This window comes from Megalops cyprinoides, chromosome 12 (genome assembly GCF_013368585.1).
Source record: "Megalops cyprinoides isolate fMegCyp1 chromosome 12, fMegCyp1.pri, whole genome shotgun sequence".
Lineage (NCBI taxonomy): Eukaryota > Metazoa > Chordata > Actinopteri > Elopiformes > Megalopidae > Megalops > Megalops cyprinoides.
In genome coordinates this window covers 13,057,672-13,075,794 of record NC_050594.1, presented here as the reverse complement: position 1 = coordinate 13,075,794, position 18,123 = coordinate 13,057,672, and the positions used below count along the sequence as shown (strand labels likewise).

Sequence of the window (18,123 nt, the reverse complement as noted above, 5' to 3'; positions counted from 1 at the left end):
CTTAGCAACTAAGATCCAATGAGAGATAGTGGTAAGAGGGGAACCGGGGAATTACCAAGGGAGAGAGGAAAAAGGAGCAAGTGGTTTTCCATGTTTGACACAGCTATATCAGTATGGTAAAACTGCATTACGAATGCAACATCTGCTGGAGCGCCGCCTTACTATATATATATAATAGACAGGATAGAGAGGGACAGAGGAAGTGAAAGGGTCTGAGATTCGGAGAGAGAGAGAGAAATAGAGGACGTGAGGTGAACAGTGAGCAATACAGAAAGCCTGTGAGTACAGCACCCTCCAGTCAAACTGAGCTGAATTGTTAGAGGAAACTGGAGGATAGAGAGAGCATGTGACAGAAAGAGGGGGGGAGAGACGGCAGGCTTTGGGTGGGGGAGGGGTGCCCTGTTGCTGCGGCAGTCTGTTTACAAATAGAGAAGGCAGGATGAGTTTGAATCCCGCAGGGACTGCAACAGCACAGCAGAAGAGTGCTGTCAACGGGGACGGAAAGCCTTCCAGCCAGAATCTGACCCCAACCAAGAAGCCCCGAACAGTGAGTCTCTTCTGCTTTGTACGTGTTTGCTTGTGTGTTTGTGTGTGTGTGTGTGTGTGTGTTCGTGTGCATGTGTGTGGTGAATGGTAGGTATTCTGATGTTTGTGCCTGGCATTGAACAGGATGGACCAAAATAATTCATAATTGTTTCAGATTTAAGAATATCGCCTTCATCTGATAATTCCTCCACTCTCAAGAGAGGGTGACACTTTTCTGTGAAAATGATCTTTCACTGGAGAGATTTCTTTTTGAAGGCATGTTTTTGAAACTCTGATATCATTTCTATATTCTTAATACTTAAAAATTCAAACGGTGTGCATTCAGAATGTCATATAAGCTGTATTCCATAAAATTTGTTTGCATGCATGCATTTTAATATTCCACTAGTTATCCTCATTTACAAGCAGGTGGCTATTCTGAATTAAAGTAAGTGTGAGTGTACACAGCCTTGCTCTTCTGAAGGCGGGGGTTTGAGTTATGCATCACAAGCATGACATCCTCAAACACAAACATGATATTTCCGTCACCATTCTTTTCTGAATGTTACTAGTTTTAAATTTCACCTTTACTTGCACATTAATTCAACAATTAATAACTGTATGCAGTTGCATATCCAGGGCAATTTGCATTGTACATGCATGGGCAATTAAATTTAACGGACTAAGCGCTGTTGGTAGGGTGCTCCCATCACTTGTGGTGTTCTATTAAATGATGATCTTCATTTATACACATATATACACAAATTTCCCAAAACTCCATGACCACAGCCATTTCAGTTTGTCTCTGGTTTTCACTCTTTCACTAGTGAATGTGTGTTGTTCTCCTTTGCAATGCTTTCTGGCAGCTTCTGTTACTGAATTTTGATGGTGACAAGCCTTCACTGAATGGTACTGAAATCCTCACTGGATGGAACTGAAATCATCAGTGGATGGAACTGAAATCATCAGTGGATTGTATTAAAATCATCACTGACCAGATTGAATGATCCCAGAACCCTATCTACATCTCAGGTTACAGTAAAATCGAGTGGAACCGTAGCCATGGCTGAAACGACCCCTGTGGTGGGTATTCAAGGACGGTCAAGGCAAGGGTGACATGTGAGGAGAACCAGAAGTTCCGCTTATCTGCCCCGTGACAGAATGGCATCTTGGCACATTGTCACCATTGCTGTTTTTTTTTTTTTAGGGGAGGGGGGGGATGAAAGCTGGAAGATGGTGAGGATGGTATTGATGTTTCCTGTTCCTGGGTTTAGGGTTTATTGTCTGTGGAGATGTGTTGCACAGAGATGAGCTTTCTGAAACATCACCTCACACAGCAGATATAAAGACATGAATGAACAATAAATATGTAGATATATTCATTAAAAAACAACACTACTACTATCACTAATATTACTACTGCAACTACTACTACTACTAATAATAATAACAATAATAATAATAGTAATTCCCATTGCAGCCCAAGCCCCAGAATGCCATCACCATTGCAGTGTCATCTCGTGCCCTTTTCCACATGGAGGCAGAGCAGAGGATCTACGAACAAAAGGGCGTGGAGGAGTACCTCAGGTACCAGGTGGAGCATGAGACTGTGCCCTTCGGCCCGGGCCCTGCCTTTGCCTTTGTAAAGGTGAGACGCACAACCCACTGTTCACAAACTGCACAATGGTTGACTGTTAGATCCCCAAAGCTGTTATTTTGGCCACAATGGGATGTTTTTTAGAATTGCTGCTGTTTCTGTGTAAGCCTGCATGCTCTTTCTGGTCTCCTCGCCGTTTTCGCACATCAGCTGTTTTTGGGAGTGAATTCAGTCAGCCAATCAACGCCTGATGACAGGCAGTCCCTTTCATCTGAATGGCAGCCTTTACGAAACAGCAAAGGGTGTCTGAAAGGGAAGCGAGTGATCAATCCATTTCTCCTGCCTAGAGGGCCTGTGCCTGTAATAGAGGGACATATAGATTGTAGGAAATGAAGGAGATGCAGGCGGAGGCTGAGACAGAGGAAGAACAAGAATCCCTCATAGAGCCTGCCTCTGTGTCTTTCAGGTGTGTTTCTGGTGCACCATTTTTTCTTTTTACTTATAACAGTTATTTGTTTGAGTCTAAAGAGTGAATGTGCGTGCATGTGAGCATGTATGTGTGTGAGTGAGCAGGTTTTGGTTTAGGCTGATGTCTCTGTCTTTGAAAGTGCTGGTTTAGGCTGAGGTCTCTCTCTCTCCAAGCTCTGGTTTAGGCTGAAGTCTCTCTGTGTCCTGGCTCTGGTTTAGGCTGAGATTTCTCTATGCCCTGGCTTTGTTTTAGGCTGAGGTCTCTCTCTCTCCAGGCTCTGGTTTAGGCTGAGTTCCCTCTGTGCCCAGACTCTGGTTAAGGCTGAGGTCTCTCTGTGCCCAGACTCTGGTTTACTTTTTATATAGCCTTACTTTTTAAATTATTTTTATAGATTATTTATTAGCTTTTTATTGATCTTTTGCACTGTTGAGGATTGCACTCAATTTTCATTGTACATGTTACAATGACAATAAAGAAATTCTGATTCTCTGTGCCCAGACTCTGGTTTAGGCTGTGGTCTCTCTCTCTCCCCAGGCTCTGGAGGCGGTGAATGCACAACTGCGGGAGCTATACCCTAACAGCGAGGAACTCTTCGATGTGGTTCTCGTGACCAACAACCACGCAGACACAGGAGTGAGACTCATCAACACTGTAAACCACCACAGTAAGAGCTGACCTGTAATGACCCTACTGCTGAACCACTGAAAATACACTCACCTCTCTGCTCACTTTACTCCTGACCTGTCAGCTGGCCTCAGTACACCATGGACTTTCATACAGCTGCATTATTTCGACACCATATTGCCTGTCCTGTCCCTGACACCGTCTTTGCCATGATTTTTGTGATCATGAGACAGGACAGAGTACTTTCTCTGTGACAAACCTACAGCGTGAGCCTATAATGTTTCTTCATGAGAAAACACCAGCCTGGGTGGTGATATATTCCATCATACTCAAAGTTTAACAGCATGCGAGAGTGACTCACAGACACGGCTGTGAGCAACACCCAACACCAGAATCAAGTACAGGCTGTTAAATACACTGTTAACAAGCATTACTCAACATCCTGACAGCACAGAAACTGAAAGCAGAAGATGCGCTGATGTCACAGAGCCTTCTGTGGTGAAACATGTGATATGGCCTGTCCTCAGATCAGTGGTTTTACGTATACTCTGCAAGAAAATGGAATTTGCACAGGCCTTGGGACAGTCTTCCACACTACATGCGTCAGTCCCAGCGGGCCAATGTGATGCAGGACCAGGGGGTCCCTCTCCCTCTCTCTCTAACTCCCTCTCCCTCTGTGCCTTCCTGCTGTGCTCTCTCTGTGTTGTGATCAGCTCAGATATCTATGCATGTTCAAAGCGTGTGCCTCAAATAACCCAACAAACACCATGTATCCAGTCAAAACCCGGAAGTAGAGAGGAATATCTACCTCTCTTAGTCCAACCACACTCAATTTGCTTCAATTTGCTTCATGAACTAAATTCAATGTTGAGGCAATCTGATGCCAGTGTCGCTGCCAACACTGGCCTGGAGCAGCTTAGTAATATCCTCTGAGCCGTTCAATGGCCATACGGTGAGCCAACTGTCCTTTTGGGTTTGTTTCTGCAGAACCAACCCAGGTGAGTCTGGTGATCATTGCCTTCTGTTTCCTCAGACCTGTTTATTGAGCGGTTCTGTCTGACTGGAGGGAACAGTCCAATCGGGTACCTGAAAGCCTACCACACCAACCTCTACCTGTCCGCTGACCCAGAGAAGGTCCAAGAGGCGCTGGAGGAAGGTGAGCACACCCACAGCTGATGCCAGATCTGAATCACTATAGGTTCCCTTGTGTTTCTGAGCAGGGCCATGAACCCTGGGCCTGCAAGCAAGCAAAGCACAGACTTCCTTCCATCACATCACCCTCTGTTTGCCTCTCACTCAATCTCTCTCTTTCTCTCTCTCTCTCTCTCACGTCTGTCCATCTTGATCCCAGGGATCGCAGCAGCCACCATGTTTTGCCCGGAGAAAGTAAGAGATGTTTCAGAGACACAGCTACGCGTGGCTTTTGACGGTGACGCCGTGCTCTTCTCCGATGAGTCCGAGCAGATTTACAAAGAGCACGGGCTCGACAAGTTCTTTGAGCACGAGAAGGCATATGAGAACAAGCCCCTGGATCATGTATGTTAAAACATGCTCGTGCCAAATAACACACTGCTACAAAAGTAAGGATCCAGTTAACATTAAGTTAACATTTCCATCCACAGCATGAATACACTGTTGATGCCGCATACTGCTTGCTTTTCACACTGTGGTACATACCTCCTGCCTCTCTCTGCACCTCATTTTCATTCCTGCCCTCTTCTGCCTCCTAGGGGCCGCTGAAGGGGTTCCTGGAAGCCTTGGGCAAGCTGCAGAAGAAATTCTACGCTCGGGGCCAGCGTTTGGACTGTCCCATCCGCACCTACCTGGTGACAGCTCGCAGCGCGGCCAGCTCGGGGGCCCGGGCCCTCAAAACGCTACGCTCCTGGGGTCTGGAAACCGATGAGGCCCTCTTTCTGGCTGGGGCCCCCAAGGGCCCAATCCTGGAGAAGATTCGACCCCACATTTTTTTTGACGACCAGATGTTCCACGTGGAGGGCGCCACTGAGATGGGCACAGTCGCTGCCCATGTGCCCTATGGGGTGGCGCAGAAGCACCGGCAGAGGCAGCCCGTTGACAAGAAAGACTGACCACAGCGCAGCCAGGGAGGGGGAATAAAGTATGCCTCTACATGGCAATATGACTCAGCCCTGATCTCAGATCAGCTTCACCTCAATGTGCAGGGAGGGCCTCATTCAACTGTATATCATCAAATGAGATAAAAGAGATCATTCTTATGAAAATGAAGTATTGAATTTAATATCTATTTATCCTGTAGTCCTGTGGAAAAACTACACCCCTCTAGATTTCTTCCCTGACTTCTCCACACAGAGCATTTTGGTTTTTGTCTGATGTGTTGAATACTGCCAAACAGGGGTGTAACATGTCCCTGTCTGTATGGTAACTCACAATTAGAAGCCATAGTAAGAAGTGGGATTACTAGAAGTTGGCAAATATAATATAAATATATTAATAATGCTGTGATTCACAAGCTTTGGATTCACCATGTAGTAAAGACATGTGTTGGAAGTAAAACAGTATGCAACTGATAAACTAGATACCAATCAGTGAAGAAACGGGTGTGAATCCACAGCCCTTGCTGTAATACCTTCAGAGGGGTAGTTGTCTTGTCTCTACATTTATTTCAACCAGTGGCCTGTCTTTGCTGTAAATTTCCATGCTTGGTTTGGTACCTGTTGATTGTACCACCTGTGGCACTCATTGACACTACACTTATGCATGTCTACATGTGTTATATGTATGAATGCATGAATGTTTGATTGTTTGTTTTCAGCATAACTTTGTGGCTGCAGTGAGTTTTCCAAGTTCTCATGTGTTCATTATTAACACATATGTTCAGAAAGTGTACTTCTCACCCCAAGCAGCATCCTTGTGCCAACAGCCATGTCCCATTTTCTCACCAGTGTGTTCCGACCAAACATACCTGTGGTGGCAGTGTTGCATAGTGGTTGAGGAGCAAGACTTGTAACCGAAAGGTTGCTGGTTCGATCCCTGCTGGGATACTGCTACTGTACCCAGAGTTCAGAGTGACAACTCTCCCCACTAGGGGGAGACTTTTCCACAGACACTGTTTTTGTTTTCACTATGAAGAAAAAGAGCATTCTACTTAAATGTCTATCTCTGCCGAGCTGAAAGTAAGTAGTTTTATGTAATTTTTGATCACAAGTGTTATGTAATGATATTCATCATGACAATGTGGTTACATTGGTAATTAATTCACTTTCCATGTCAGCACCTGACATGAGGTTTGACCTCACGTGATGTCTCTGGCATCAGACAAAAGCATTAAAGGAAAATACTAATGGTCTACTATTCCATATGTCCTATTAAACCTTAGCTGATCTCATTTGGCAATCCATACACAATCATGCTGCAAGGTAGTAGGTAGGTTTTTTGTAATGAAACTATTTCATGTAATTACTTGCACAGTGAAGCTGTTTGTTAGCTGAACTGAATACCGTCACTGATGTGAAATGGCTAGGCAAAAGCATATTGAAAGATCGATAGCTTCTGAAAATGATACAAGCGGGGGTATGGGCATTTTCCAGTTTTATTTTAACTTGGATTGGACAGTAAAAACAGACAAAATAGCACAGAACAATGTGTATGCAAGTAATATGCTAACTGCAAGTGAGTTAGCATATTTTCACAACAATGTTTATACTGTCAAGTGAGACAATCACCAAAAAAAATCTGTTATTGGGAAGCAACAGGGTGAATTGGTTTGAATTCACACAGGAGTCATGGAGCAGAGCTGAATAGTGCCGAAAATCTGGTTGATTCTTTGGTTGGCTTCCTGTCTTGTCCTACTTCTTTCTGGTCAACAACCAGCTCGTAGCCGATCCCAGTGCGGACCCCACTCCTGCCACAGCGGCAGTAACAGGACCAGACATACCCGCGGCCGCTTAAAAAGATGACACAAACACCCCAGCATGAGGCGTGCAGAGCTTAACATTTCACATGTCACCGATTCGGGGTTGGCTTAGGAGGAGCCTTTTTTTTGACCCAGAGGGGAAATGCCGACAGTGTAGATACATGGTAACTGAAACTAAGCACCCATCTTCTGAGACAAAGCAAATAGCATTGAGACAAATGTACTCTCTCCTAAAATCAGAGACAAAATCAGAGAGGGACTTAAATGGATGTTTTCAACAAGCATTCATTTGCTCAAACGATGGGCTGAAACAAAAACCCTGCAAACATGAGGGGGGGCCCCAGGACCGAGTCTGGGAGGCCTTGCCATCATGTCCATTTCATAGATGTCTCTCTAGAAATACATCAGCAGATCCACCAAGGCTCAGTAACGGCCCATGCAGGTCTTTTTGCCTGCTCTTTGTGATTTGCTGCTGCAGTCAAGGTGATTGTTGGAAATTTCCATCTTTACTAACGTATCAATACCCTGCTTGGTCCCATCTCAAACTTTTAGCTTTATATTGTCTGAAGCACATGTAAGTGATCATCTCATGATTTAACAGTGCATTTAAATGAGTGTAAATGATTCTGAATATGAATATATCATGAAAGTAGAATATATAGTCGAGCAGCAGCGTCGCATTGCGGTAAGGAGCAAGACTTGTAATCAAAACGTTGCTGGCTTAATTCCCCGATGGGGCACCGCTGTTGTATCCTTGGGCAAGGTACTTAACCCTAACCCTAACCTTGAATTGCCTCGGTAAATATCCAGCTGAATAAATGGATAAAACTGAAACCTATGTAAGTGACTCTGGATAAGAGTCTGCTAAATGACAATAATGTAATGTAATGAAAGATACCAGTGGACTGCAGCACTGCCACAAGACTCCCAGATGCCACCCCGCCTCCGTTGGCCACCGCTGCAGCAGACATCATGGCCGCTGCTTTGGACCCAGCCAGGATCCCGCCTGCTGTGAACCCCACCGCTCCCAGGGCAACGGGTACCACAGCAACAGCGACAGCAGCAGTAGCTCAAATGGGAAGGACAGACAAGTGTGCTTTAGTATTGTTTAAGTATTCCTTTAGCATTGGTATTCTCTTGGGTACCTTACGGAGTTTGGGCACCATGATTTATGTAGCCTATAAAAATAGCAAGGAGAGGGGGAACTGAATAGAAGTTGTCCCGCTTGGCCAGCAAGGTCACTGAAGAGGTGTCTAAGAGGTACTGCTCATGGCTGAAGGCTGCACTCTCCTTAAATAATGGGTCTGAACCTGAGCCAAATGATGTGATGCTTATTTACCTCTTATGCCCATGTCCACCTCTCAGTAAATGGCCTGGTGAAGTTCTGGCACATCATGTGCCTTTGTGTTGTTATTAGTGAAAGGCAAAACATACGACCATGCTATTCTAATGTTTATTTTAATGGAATTAATCTTCAGGTTAAGAAGTGTTAACTACCTTCCAGAACTGTGAAAGTCAATGTGTGTATATGCACATTGTGCTTACCTGCGCTTGCTGCTCCCACGATCAAAACTGGAAAAAGAAGAGCCATCACGATGAACCTGTAAATCTCATTCAGGTCTTGTTGAGTCTACTACTGCATCTTTATGGTGGCGTTAAAATCTCAAATGATACGTTTGATACCAGCACTGACTTACAAATACTTGGTACAGGTAATCACTTCAAAATCACTTCAAAACACACGCAAACATCATGCAACATAGCAGCCTACTTACGTTTGTCCATTATGTAAATTTCTGGGAAAAAAATAAAGTCAGATAGATCAGTAACAGTACTATTTACTTGAAAATAATGAAAAATAAACAAAGATACATAAAGACTGTATCATCAACAGTTCAACCATTGCTATAAACATGCTCGCTACCGCTAATTTGCACATCTCACACAATATAATAGTTATGGTCAATTATTTAAGTAAAACATCTATAGCGTTTAATGTAACCATTACTTTACGTTACCACTGCGAATTTTGCCAGCTGATTAAAGTAGGTTATTGGTTTGAATAAGTATTACCGAGAAATGACAAACGATTCACACGAGCCGGCAACAAGCGATTTACTTCCTGGGATCGCTTGCTGATGCAGCACGCTCGTTCCTAGGACGTGAGCGCGCGGGGTGTGGCTTTATAATATTTGTGCCCTATTTATTTAGGTTATGTTGCTGAGATCGACTGTTTACTGTTGTAAAACATCAACATTAGCACATTATCTTATGTTAAGATTATCTTATCAATGTTAAGTGTGTGTTCTTTCACCTTGATGCTTTCCTTACATTTTTTTTACTGTCTTGCTTAAACCCATAAATGGACCTGTCCAGTTAGAGGGAAAACGTCTGAGATGTGAGACAGATTAGGGAAATCGTCCACGGAGTTTGGGAATAAGCAGTATGATGCAACGGCGCTGAAGGGTTACAAAATGTTTTGTGTCTTTATTGTCCTGGGACGCTGAATCGTGATTTTTATTTCTCCATTAATTAGTTATATTTTGTGAGCTGGCATTGTGAATGAAAAACGTTTTTTGCACTACACTCCTGGCTGCATGCGTTATTTCCAATCGTCCACGACCACAACAATCAACATCTTTCTGACAGGGATTGCTCTGTCAGCAAATTTTAAAACAATTTAGCAGACTCTAAATCAAATATTAACCACTGTTTGGAGCTTTTGTCATACAATCACCTTGAGGACTGGCTTGGTTACTCTTGGCGAACATTTACATGGTGAAGATTATGCCCACATCTATTATCACTCTTTATGCATACACAGGGCCAGCGCTATGGGGGTGCATTGCACCCCCAGAAGGATCTCAGTGCACCCCCCAGTTGTCCCCTTATATCCCCCGATGTTAACATAGTATTTATCACATTTTTAGATATGATGTTCTGTGCCCCCCCTGGATTGCAAGTGCACCCCTCTGTTTTCTCCTGGTGCCAAATCTGTGCAAACTGAAGTAGTGCCAAATCAGACAAAAATGATCTCAGACCTGGAGAGTTCAAAATAATGGCAAATAATATTTTTGCATTTATTATACCCATCTTGATTATTAGGCAGTCAACATTAGGTAAACAGAAAGCAAAGAGGTTTCATGCACGTTCCCCTCTCTCACAGGAAAGCCACTCAGACAGTGAAAGATCCCGTTAATCCTCCTCCTGAGACACCAGCCCAGCAGGCTCGAGGCTGTTGGTGGATCTTCACAGCAGAGCCTGGGACATGACTGTGTCATACAGAGCCAGGCTAGCCCAGCCAAGGGTCGATCCCACAGCACTGGTGGCCACTGTTCCAGCGGTGGACAGGCCTGCTGCTCCTGAGTACAATGGAAATACAGCGTCACAATCACAACGCTGCCAGACAGCCCAGGAGAGATATGTGTGGGAGACTTCACAAATCTCTTCAACCATCTACTGTGACGAGCCAGAGTGAATCCAAACTCTGAGATGATTCACTACACAAAAGGGTTGGTTCACCAACCACAAAGCTTTCTTTACTGAAGTGCATACAGAAAGCAAAGCAAATTAAAACTAAGCAACAAGGAAAACAAAGGGCAGGGCTTAAATAACAGACAACACAGGTGACAAAAGTAACTAATCAACACAGGTGGAAAACCTTTGTTAAATGAGTCATGGAACAAACATGAAGTTGAGGCCATCAGGTGGTTATCCCAGATAGCAGAAGCTGGGAACCCTGACAGGAAGCTATGAGGCTGCCTCTTCATGATCCAGGGAAGCAGCAACAGCTCAAACCCTGACATTTGACTAGCATAATTGATTTGCCAATGCCTGCACTGCAGCTCAGTGTTGGCAGGTCTGCTCCAGAAATCTTCCTTGTTCTTTGCATGGTCATCAAACTGTTCCTATTCTAAAAAACTGAAAATCCCCCAAACTTTCTTTGCTGAGAGACCAGTGGTGTGAAGGGAGCTTTCACCTCTCCCTAAAAACTAAATGTTAATTGTGTGTTAGTCATTTGTTAATTGTGTGCATATGTCGTCATTTGTCTGGGAACCTGTTGGCTAACAAGCCACACCTGACTAATTGAAGGCTGATTAAATACAGGTGTGGCTGGAGAGCAGGAGAGAGGCTCATTTTGTTGTCCCTGCTGTCAGTTTGTGTAGGCTGTGTTGTTTGTCTATGTTGGATTTTAAAATAATTTAAAATTATATTATATTAAATTATAATAAATTATATTAATTATATTAAAATAAAATTCTTTTTTTTTTTTTTTTTTTTTTACCTTTGCTGTTCTTTTCAGCTTGTTTTATGTGAGAAGTGTTGGCCAGCTTCTCTACAATTGATCACAGAGAAATCCTTAATGTTGTGGTCTGCTGAACATTTCATTATAATGGATATGGGTGTGAATTAAAAACTGAAATCAAGGATTAAAGATGAAATCAATAAAAAATGTTCTGCTTATTAGTTACCAGTGGACTGCAGCACTGCCACCAGACTCCCTGATGCCACCCCGCCTCCGTTGGCCACCGCTGCAGCAGACATCATGGCCGCTGCTTTGGACCCTGCCAGGATCCCGCCTGATGTGAACCCCACCGCTCCCAAGACAATGGGCACCACGACAACAGCAACACCTGGAGCACAGTGAGCAGATGCTAAGCTCCACCCTTGAGAACTCCGCTAGATTGACAATGAATACTACCCCGTGGAGTGTGTTAGTCTATAGCGCTAGCTCAGTAAGGTCAGGGAACTCTGCCGTTTTTCATGAGGATCCCCTGTTCAGAATTCCATGCTGAGGCACTGCTGTTGTACCCATGGGCAAGATACTTGACCCACAATTTCCTCAGTAAATGTTCAGCTGTATAAATTCACAGAATTGTCACCTATATAAGTCACCCTGGATAACAGTGTCTGTTAAATGACAACAATGTAATGTAATGTAATGCTACAGCTGAAAAGCTGTGATGGGAGGCATAAAGCCCTTCTGGCAGGGGATCTGACCTCATAACCAGAACGCTGCTGGTTCAATCCCCATGTAGACCACTGTGCCTTTGAGCAGTGTCCTTCACCTGAAGTGCTTCAGAAAATGTTCAGCTGAGTGTCTGCTAAATGAATGTAATGTAACAATGTAACTGGTTTTCACTTCTACCTGTGTGCATGTGGACCAGAGAAAGAGCACAGCTGGTGAGTCATGCTGCTTGTACACTGACACAAATGTTTGTCTCCACAGTGATATTAAGTGAAAACATTCCTTAGGTAAACATCAGCTGAGGAGGAGCAAGAGGGATTTATTTGGCCAGCTAAACCAAACATTATGGTACCTACCTGCTCCAGTTACCAGCACTAGACCAGTTCCTAAATAAGGGATTGCTGGAGTCATTCCGGCAGCCATTCCTGCAGTGGAGAATCCACAAGCTCAATGGTGTACATGCCACCAGTTACTCTCCTGTAATTAATGTCCATGTATCCACTAAACATGGTTAATAATTTTGCTTATCTGTATCAATCTATATTTAGAAGACTATATTTAAAACCCACACACACACACATCTTTACCTGTTGACTGCAACTGTGCCAAAAGACCTCCCACTGTGACCCCACCTCCATTTGCAGACGCCATCGATGACATCACGGCTGCCGCTTTGGCTCCGGTCAGGATCCCACCACTGGAGAACCCAAGTGCACCAAGGGCAACTGGTACCAGAGTGATGGCAGTGCCTTGAACACAAGACACAAGCACATACCTCCATGTACCTCTTGTACCTCCATGTACCACATGACATTCTTACAATGCTTTTGCGGTGTTGGCATCCGTAATTTTAAAAGTAAACAAACCGGACTAAAAGCACGCTTGGAGAAAAAGCTTTATTTGATGGAGGTGGAATCCGGCAGCATTTCTGCCTGCAAAGCTTTAACTCCGAGAACTGTTATCATGATCGGCCTTTTATACCATGAAACAAATGGCAACAGACAATAGGTTTACAATGTTGAGACATCAACCTATGCTCCCAATGCAAATCAGGATCTTCTGATGCTAAAGACCCCTTTGTCTGTAGTGGTTTCCAATTGCCCACTCCTGGTTGTATTATACAATTGATGGCTGTCACCTGCCTTAATTGCTCTTGGCTCCAACTGTAACGTGGCGCCAGAGGTGTGGAGCTTCCTTTAACTATGATAAGGCCAATCAGGATCAAGAGTTTTCTGATTCTGAACCATGTCTGGTCAAAGGTTACTATAATCTTACATTCATTACTACTAATACTAATACATACTAATTCATTCATTGTTACTGCTGTTATCACTACTCACTGCTGCCCATGCCTATGTGGCAGTTTGACTGGTCAGGACATGATAGGATCATATTACATCATAGTGCACAATACTCCAGCATGGCTTCCATACCTGCTCCAGCTGCTAAGACCAGGCTTCTCCCTAACATCGAGACTACTGGGGGCATCCCAGGGCTGAACAGACTAACAGGAGCTGATATGGAAAAAAAACAAACCATCCAACTTTCTGAAATAAACTCAAAGCAAACTTCTGAAAACATCATGTAACCAAAGATGGTACTGTAACCCTTATTCCATCTTGTCAGGCCCTATTGTGTTGATTGTAAATAATATTGCACTGTACTGGGATGAATACAGATACTTTTACAACAGCAGGAAATCCATTAATTTTTTTCCTCCCATTCATAAAATACAATATATAAACATGTCAAAGGCTCATCCTTTTAGGGCAGAAGTGGCTTTTTGTGTAACTACAGGATTTAGCGGAGTTAAAACCCTGGGGAAACACAGGGGGCAGAGCCAGCTGTACAGAGAGGTTACCAGTGGACTGCAGCTGGGCCAGCAGCTTTCCCGCTCTCAGACCACTCTCCCTTGCTGTAGCAGCCGCTGCTCTGTACCTCGCTGTGACCTCATCGGCCGAGAACCTGACAGCTCCCCTGGAGGCGGAGACCACGCCAGAGAAGGAACCTCACAGACACAAGAACAAAAGTGTAAATTGTAAGGTTCAATAAAAGTATATAAATTCATTCCACTCTACTACAGCCTGGGCTCGAGCCCAGCTGTGTCATCTCTGCCGACAACAGGTGGCGCACAGCAGCGGTGGGGGATAGGGATGGATGGATCAGCCAGGGTCTCCTTGTCCGACTGCTCTGTTCTAAAATTTGTCCCCCTACAGAAAGGCACACTCTATGTGCCAAGATACCAAAAGACTCCCCTTTTCCATATTGCTATCAATTACTTTTGCTATGGGAAGAAATTTCCTTTTTTTTCTTTTTTTATGCATTATTCTTCCTTTATGCAGCTCTATTTTGGAATTGCAAACTGCACGTTATGCTCATGTCACTGTCACATACACTGTACTCATTCAGGAGTGCTGTGGCACAGTGAATGCAATCCTCCGATACACTTACACGGCATGTGATGGTTTTTCATATTGCAAGTCACCCAGCACACTACAGTAAGGGAAGCTCCAATCAGAAGATGGATGTGGCTTCACTGATGTCATCCAAGCAAACTGCAGGTGTGAGTCAAAGGATGCCTGAGAGTGACGAGACGAGTAACCCCCGCCAATATAGCTACCCCTACCCCAGCAGGATGAAGTCAATTTGTTCTGCCGCTGTGGGCTCCTGGTCATCATCAGTTGATGACACAGCTGGGATCAAACTTGAACTGCAAGTACAGCAAGTGAATGCCTTAACCACTGAGCCACTTGGGAGGGTCGGCAACTTTCTTTTGATGGGTTCACAGGACTCAGTGGTTGATGGCACACAGTTGCTGCATACTTCACGCAGTTCACTAAACCTCTACCTCCCAGCAGTAGAAATTCTGACCCAACTGAATGAGACATAGGCCCTTTGAACATGTTACCATCTGACTGCAGCCGTTCCATTACGGTCCCCAACCTCGCCCTGCCCTCTTTGGCTGTGGTGACAGCAGAGATCATAGCTGCTGCTGCTTTGACCCTGGCCTTGGCTCCGCCCTCTCTGATAGCACCCAGGGCAGTGGATGTGACACCTCCAGTGATACCTTCAAGACACCAGAGAGATATTTTAATTTCCTCCCATAATGACTCTCCGGTGGCTAAATTAAAAGTTAAATTGATGATAACGAATACAGAAATTAATACTGAATAATTTAACAGTGGCTAAGAGGGCATATTTATACATTCATAAACCTTTTTTACAACCTTGAGAACATGCACACATGTGGTCATGGTCCATGATAAATCACTTCCTGATGAAAACCAATAACATGTAACCATTTTTGTTGCTGTAGTCAGCAACAATTTTTTCTGAGTCTGAAATTTTTATTTGATTTTATTGTATTTATTGTATTCATTTATTTTTTTTTTGGGGGGGGGGGGGGGGGGGGGCAAAATGGGACGCATGTACATTTAGCGTTACAACAGCTTTAATTCAACATTGTCAAACAAAACAAAAATACATTTTACAATACAATTTTGCATTACTGTGCTCAAATTAAAACTGCTTCCTTCTTTTCTCAAATGCTATTAAAAATGAAAAGTGCAACTTCAATAAAAGTTGGTCGAGTAGCAAGATGCTATGTTACAACTTTGTCCAAGTCATTATCATAGAATCGGACCAATACTTTGAAAATTCGTCCATGTTGCGGTTTGTGGACTCGTCAACGTTCTGTGAAAACATGTTTTGACAGCTTATGCGCTAAACATTGCCAAATATGACAGGCAATTTTGTGAGTGGATAGATAGCTGGCCTGTGTATTTGACACGCTGTTTGGAGAGTTTAGTTCTGTATTGTGATGTTTTGCACAGGTCAACTAGCGCTGGCGCTATCCTGAAAGACAGGTCATGTTCCACTATAAATGACGACTGGGTCTTGGATGGATGAAGCGGCAGCAGCCACAGTGGCCACAGCTCCCGGCAACGTTGACGTATGAGCCCGAACAGCTGCTTTGTGTGAGGGATCTGTATCATGCCGAGACAATACCTTTTGCCGCTTGTCCCATTCTGTATTATTTTCGACCACACAGTGCAAAGCAGCTCCCGGGCTCGTTTAATTTGTGACAAACATATGCCGGAACGTTTGTCCGTCATACCGTTTTCATCTAACCAAGCCTATCGCCATTTAATTTTCACCCCCGTTCAATTGTGCTTGTGGCTGCGACAACCTTCACAAGTTTCCATGCTCCATCTATTTGACTGCAGTCTAGCACCTGCAGTAATCAACTGATACAGTCCCCGCAAATACCTCCTGGCAACGCCTCACAGAAAGTTGAAACTAGTTGCCGATTGGATAAGAACAGTGCTCTCGTGCCAGTGCGTCGCCTAAACAGCCTATCATTGGTTAAAACTCATCCGAAAATACAACACGTCAGTGATTGTTTCTAATAAAATGGCGTTTCGGTCTGGTAATATCAGAGCCCATATACGCTAGTAATAATTTATTGCCTGATCTAAAATCTCTGCACGCCGGAGATCTTTAACCCATGTGTAGTGATTACAGGATATGAGACCAAACAAACCGAGGGGACCCTCACCTGTCAACTGCACTCGAGCCAGCAGCTTCCCCACACTCACCCCATGTTCCTTGGCTGTTGCTCTGGCAGACTTCATCACTGCCACGCATGTAGAAGCCACCCTGATCCTCCGGGCAGAACTAATCAGATTCAGGCCAGTTGGCAGCATATCGGCAGCACAAATCCAAATTTAGCACAGTGTGTTAACATCTAAATATGAGGCACACTAAACCGCGGATCGTACCCTATATATACAGTAGACTCGTGACTAACAGGCGGGCAGCGTATACAGCGTGGGCACGCTGGACAAAGGGATGATTCACGTCCCGGGCGGGACGGCGTGAGATTTTATCAGGCTACTCATAACGGCGCGCAATTTAAAACTTGAATTGTTTATTTCTGTATTTTCCCATTTAATATTTTCGGACCGCGGGGAACTGAATAAGGATAAGGGGGGACCACTGTATTCAGTGTTATAGCCTTACTGAACAAAAACAAGGTTTTGACAAGGTTTGATTTTATAGTACTTTTATAGACAAAGGTCTCCATTGATTACAGATACAGTGCTGTTGAAACATAGCATCAAAATGTCTCCTGGTTAGGTGGCTCGTTGATGCCCTCATAATATTTTTGGATTAGTGCATTTATCTTGTGATCACGAGATACATGATCTTGAGATCATGAAATATGTCAAATGTTTCAATCTGATCCAAACTTAATTATGTATCCAGCTTTTCACTTTTATTTGTCCTAAGGCAGGTTTATAGAACAGACTAATCCCCATTGCACCACATTAAGTGAGTAGAGTTTAGGACTTCAAACCTCTGCGATAAATGCAAACAACGCCTTGTTTCTCTGCAGTTTTACGGCCAGCTCTCGGGGGTAAATTGTAGTCTTACCAGAAGAAAATGTGGAACAGCTTACATAAGTATAGCAAAGAGGAGTATCACGAACCAAAGCCGTGCCAGCACTTAAAACGCGCAGAAGAGTATGGATGCTGGTAGCGAGCAAACATGACTGACAATCTAATAACAACATCACACCGGTGAGAAAAAATATTGTGATATGTGTTTATGTATTTGCCTATGCCATGTTAATCTGTAAAATTTACCAAACTGTCCTGTGTATTTAAATACATTTGTTGTGTTCATAAAGCTATCACTTATCTGTTGCTGGAAAGGGGCTATTGGCACATTTAAAACTTTAAGTGCAGTGCAAGGTTTTACATACAATGCAGTGTTTGTGAAAACTTTAATATTTAAATAAGCACAGAAACACCTTAATAATGGTTTAATACACTTTTCTTGTAGTATTCAATGCGTACGAACATCTGGGTAAATTCTGACGGTTGTGTTCGGAAAGACCAAATGAGAAGAGGGGTTACCACCGTTGCAACCACCTCGTCAGCCAGCAACGGTGGAGAATTTCTGACAGGGGAATGCTTTACGTTGTCGTGACTGTTTGGCACCCTTTTTTACTGTTAGATACTTTTGCTGTTTATTTCAACTGT

The 18,123-nt window shown here is 43.8% G+C and overlaps 3 protein-coding genes across 4 annotated transcripts; 1 reads left to right on the top strand and 2 right to left on the bottom strand.

The window, feature by feature from the left end:
- The first annotated feature begins 39 nt into the window (after window positions 1-39).
- LOC118786980 (cytosolic 5'-nucleotidase 1A-like) lies at window positions 40-5,537 on the top strand. Its single transcript, XM_036542347.1, has 6 exons — window positions 40-547; window positions 2,006-2,173; window positions 3,126-3,255; window positions 4,249-4,371; window positions 4,567-4,751; window positions 4,946-5,537. The coding sequence occupies exons 1-6, from the start codon at window positions 440-442 to the stop codon at window positions 5,300-5,302; spliced, it is 1,071 nt and encodes a 356-aa protein (XP_036398240.1). The 5' UTR covers window positions 40-439; the 3' UTR covers window positions 5,303-5,537.
- A 1,236-nt stretch (window positions 5,538-6,773) lies between these two features.
- LOC118786982 (interferon alpha-inducible protein 27-like protein 2A) lies at window positions 6,774-9,246 on the bottom strand. 2 transcript variants are annotated; one of them, XM_036542350.1, is made up of 5 exons: window positions 9,227-9,246; window positions 8,883-8,903; window positions 8,653-8,679; window positions 8,006-8,176; window positions 6,774-7,137 (listed from the first exon to the last, which is right to left on the bottom strand). In XM_036542350.1, exons 2-5 carry the CDS (start codon window positions 8,890-8,892, stop codon window positions 7,040-7,042), a joined length of 306 nt encoding a protein of 101 aa, XP_036398243.1. In that variant the 5' UTR covers window positions 8,893-8,903; window positions 9,227-9,246; the 3' UTR covers window positions 6,774-7,039. The 2 variants fall into 2 exon arrangements, with proteins under 2 accessions (XP_036398243.1, XP_036398242.1); XM_036542349.1 differs by having other exon boundaries at window positions 9,181-9,238.
- Window positions 9,247-10,029: 783 nt separating this feature from the next.
- On the bottom strand, window positions 10,030-16,919 carry LOC118786981. The gene is made up of 8 exons (XM_036542348.1): window positions 16,635-16,919; window positions 14,985-15,143; window positions 13,938-14,084; window positions 13,510-13,590; window positions 12,664-12,825; window positions 12,433-12,501; window positions 11,580-11,741; window positions 10,030-10,469 (listed from the first exon to the last, which is right to left on the bottom strand). The coding sequence occupies exons 1-8, from the start codon at window positions 16,780-16,782 to the stop codon at window positions 10,357-10,359; spliced, it is 1,041 nt and encodes a 346-aa protein (XP_036398241.1). The 5' UTR covers window positions 16,783-16,919; the 3' UTR covers window positions 10,030-10,356.
- Between the last annotated feature and the right edge of the window lie 1,204 nt (window positions 16,920-18,123).

What these genes read in the sequence shown, in the direction of transcription:
- LOC118786980 (XM_036542347.1), top strand. Translation starts at nt 440, where the DNA reads ATGAGTTTGAATCCCGCAGGGACTGCAACAGCACAGCAGAAGAGTGCT. An exon ending in CTGCCTTTGCCTTTGTAAAG is followed by an intron (nt 2,174 to 3,125) that starts GTGAGACGCACA and finishes CTCTCTCCCCAG; the next exon opens with GCTCTGGAGGCGGTGAATGC. An exon ending in CAACACTGTAAACCACCACA is followed by an intron (nt 3,256 to 4,248) that starts GTAAGAGCTGAC and finishes CTGTTTCCTCAG; the next exon opens with ACCTGTTTATTGAGCGGTTC.
- LOC118786982 (XM_036542350.1), bottom strand. An exon ending in CGTGGGAGCAGCAAGCGCAG is followed by an intron (nt 8,177 to 8,652) that starts GTAAGCACAATG and finishes TTCCCATTTGAG; the next exon opens with CTACTGCTGCTGTCGCTGTT. An exon ending in GGCAGTGCTGCAGTCCACTG is followed by an intron (nt 7,138 to 8,005) that starts GTATCTTTCATT and finishes CATCTTTTTAAG; the next exon opens with CGGCCGCGGGTATGTCTGGT.
- LOC118786981 (XM_036542348.1), bottom strand. Translation starts at nt 16,782, where the DNA reads ATGCTGCCAACTGGCCTGAATCTGATTAGTTCTGCCCGGAGGATCAGG. An exon ending in GGCCCAGCTGCAGTCCACTG is followed by an intron (nt 13,591 to 13,937) that starts GTAACCTCTCTG and finishes TTTCCATATCAG; the next exon opens with CTCCTGTTAGTCTGTTCAGC. An exon ending in GGTCTTAGCAGCTGGAGCAG is followed by an intron (nt 12,826 to 13,509) that starts GTATGGAAGCCA and finishes CTTGTGTTCAAG; the next exon opens with GCACTGCCATCACTCTGGTA.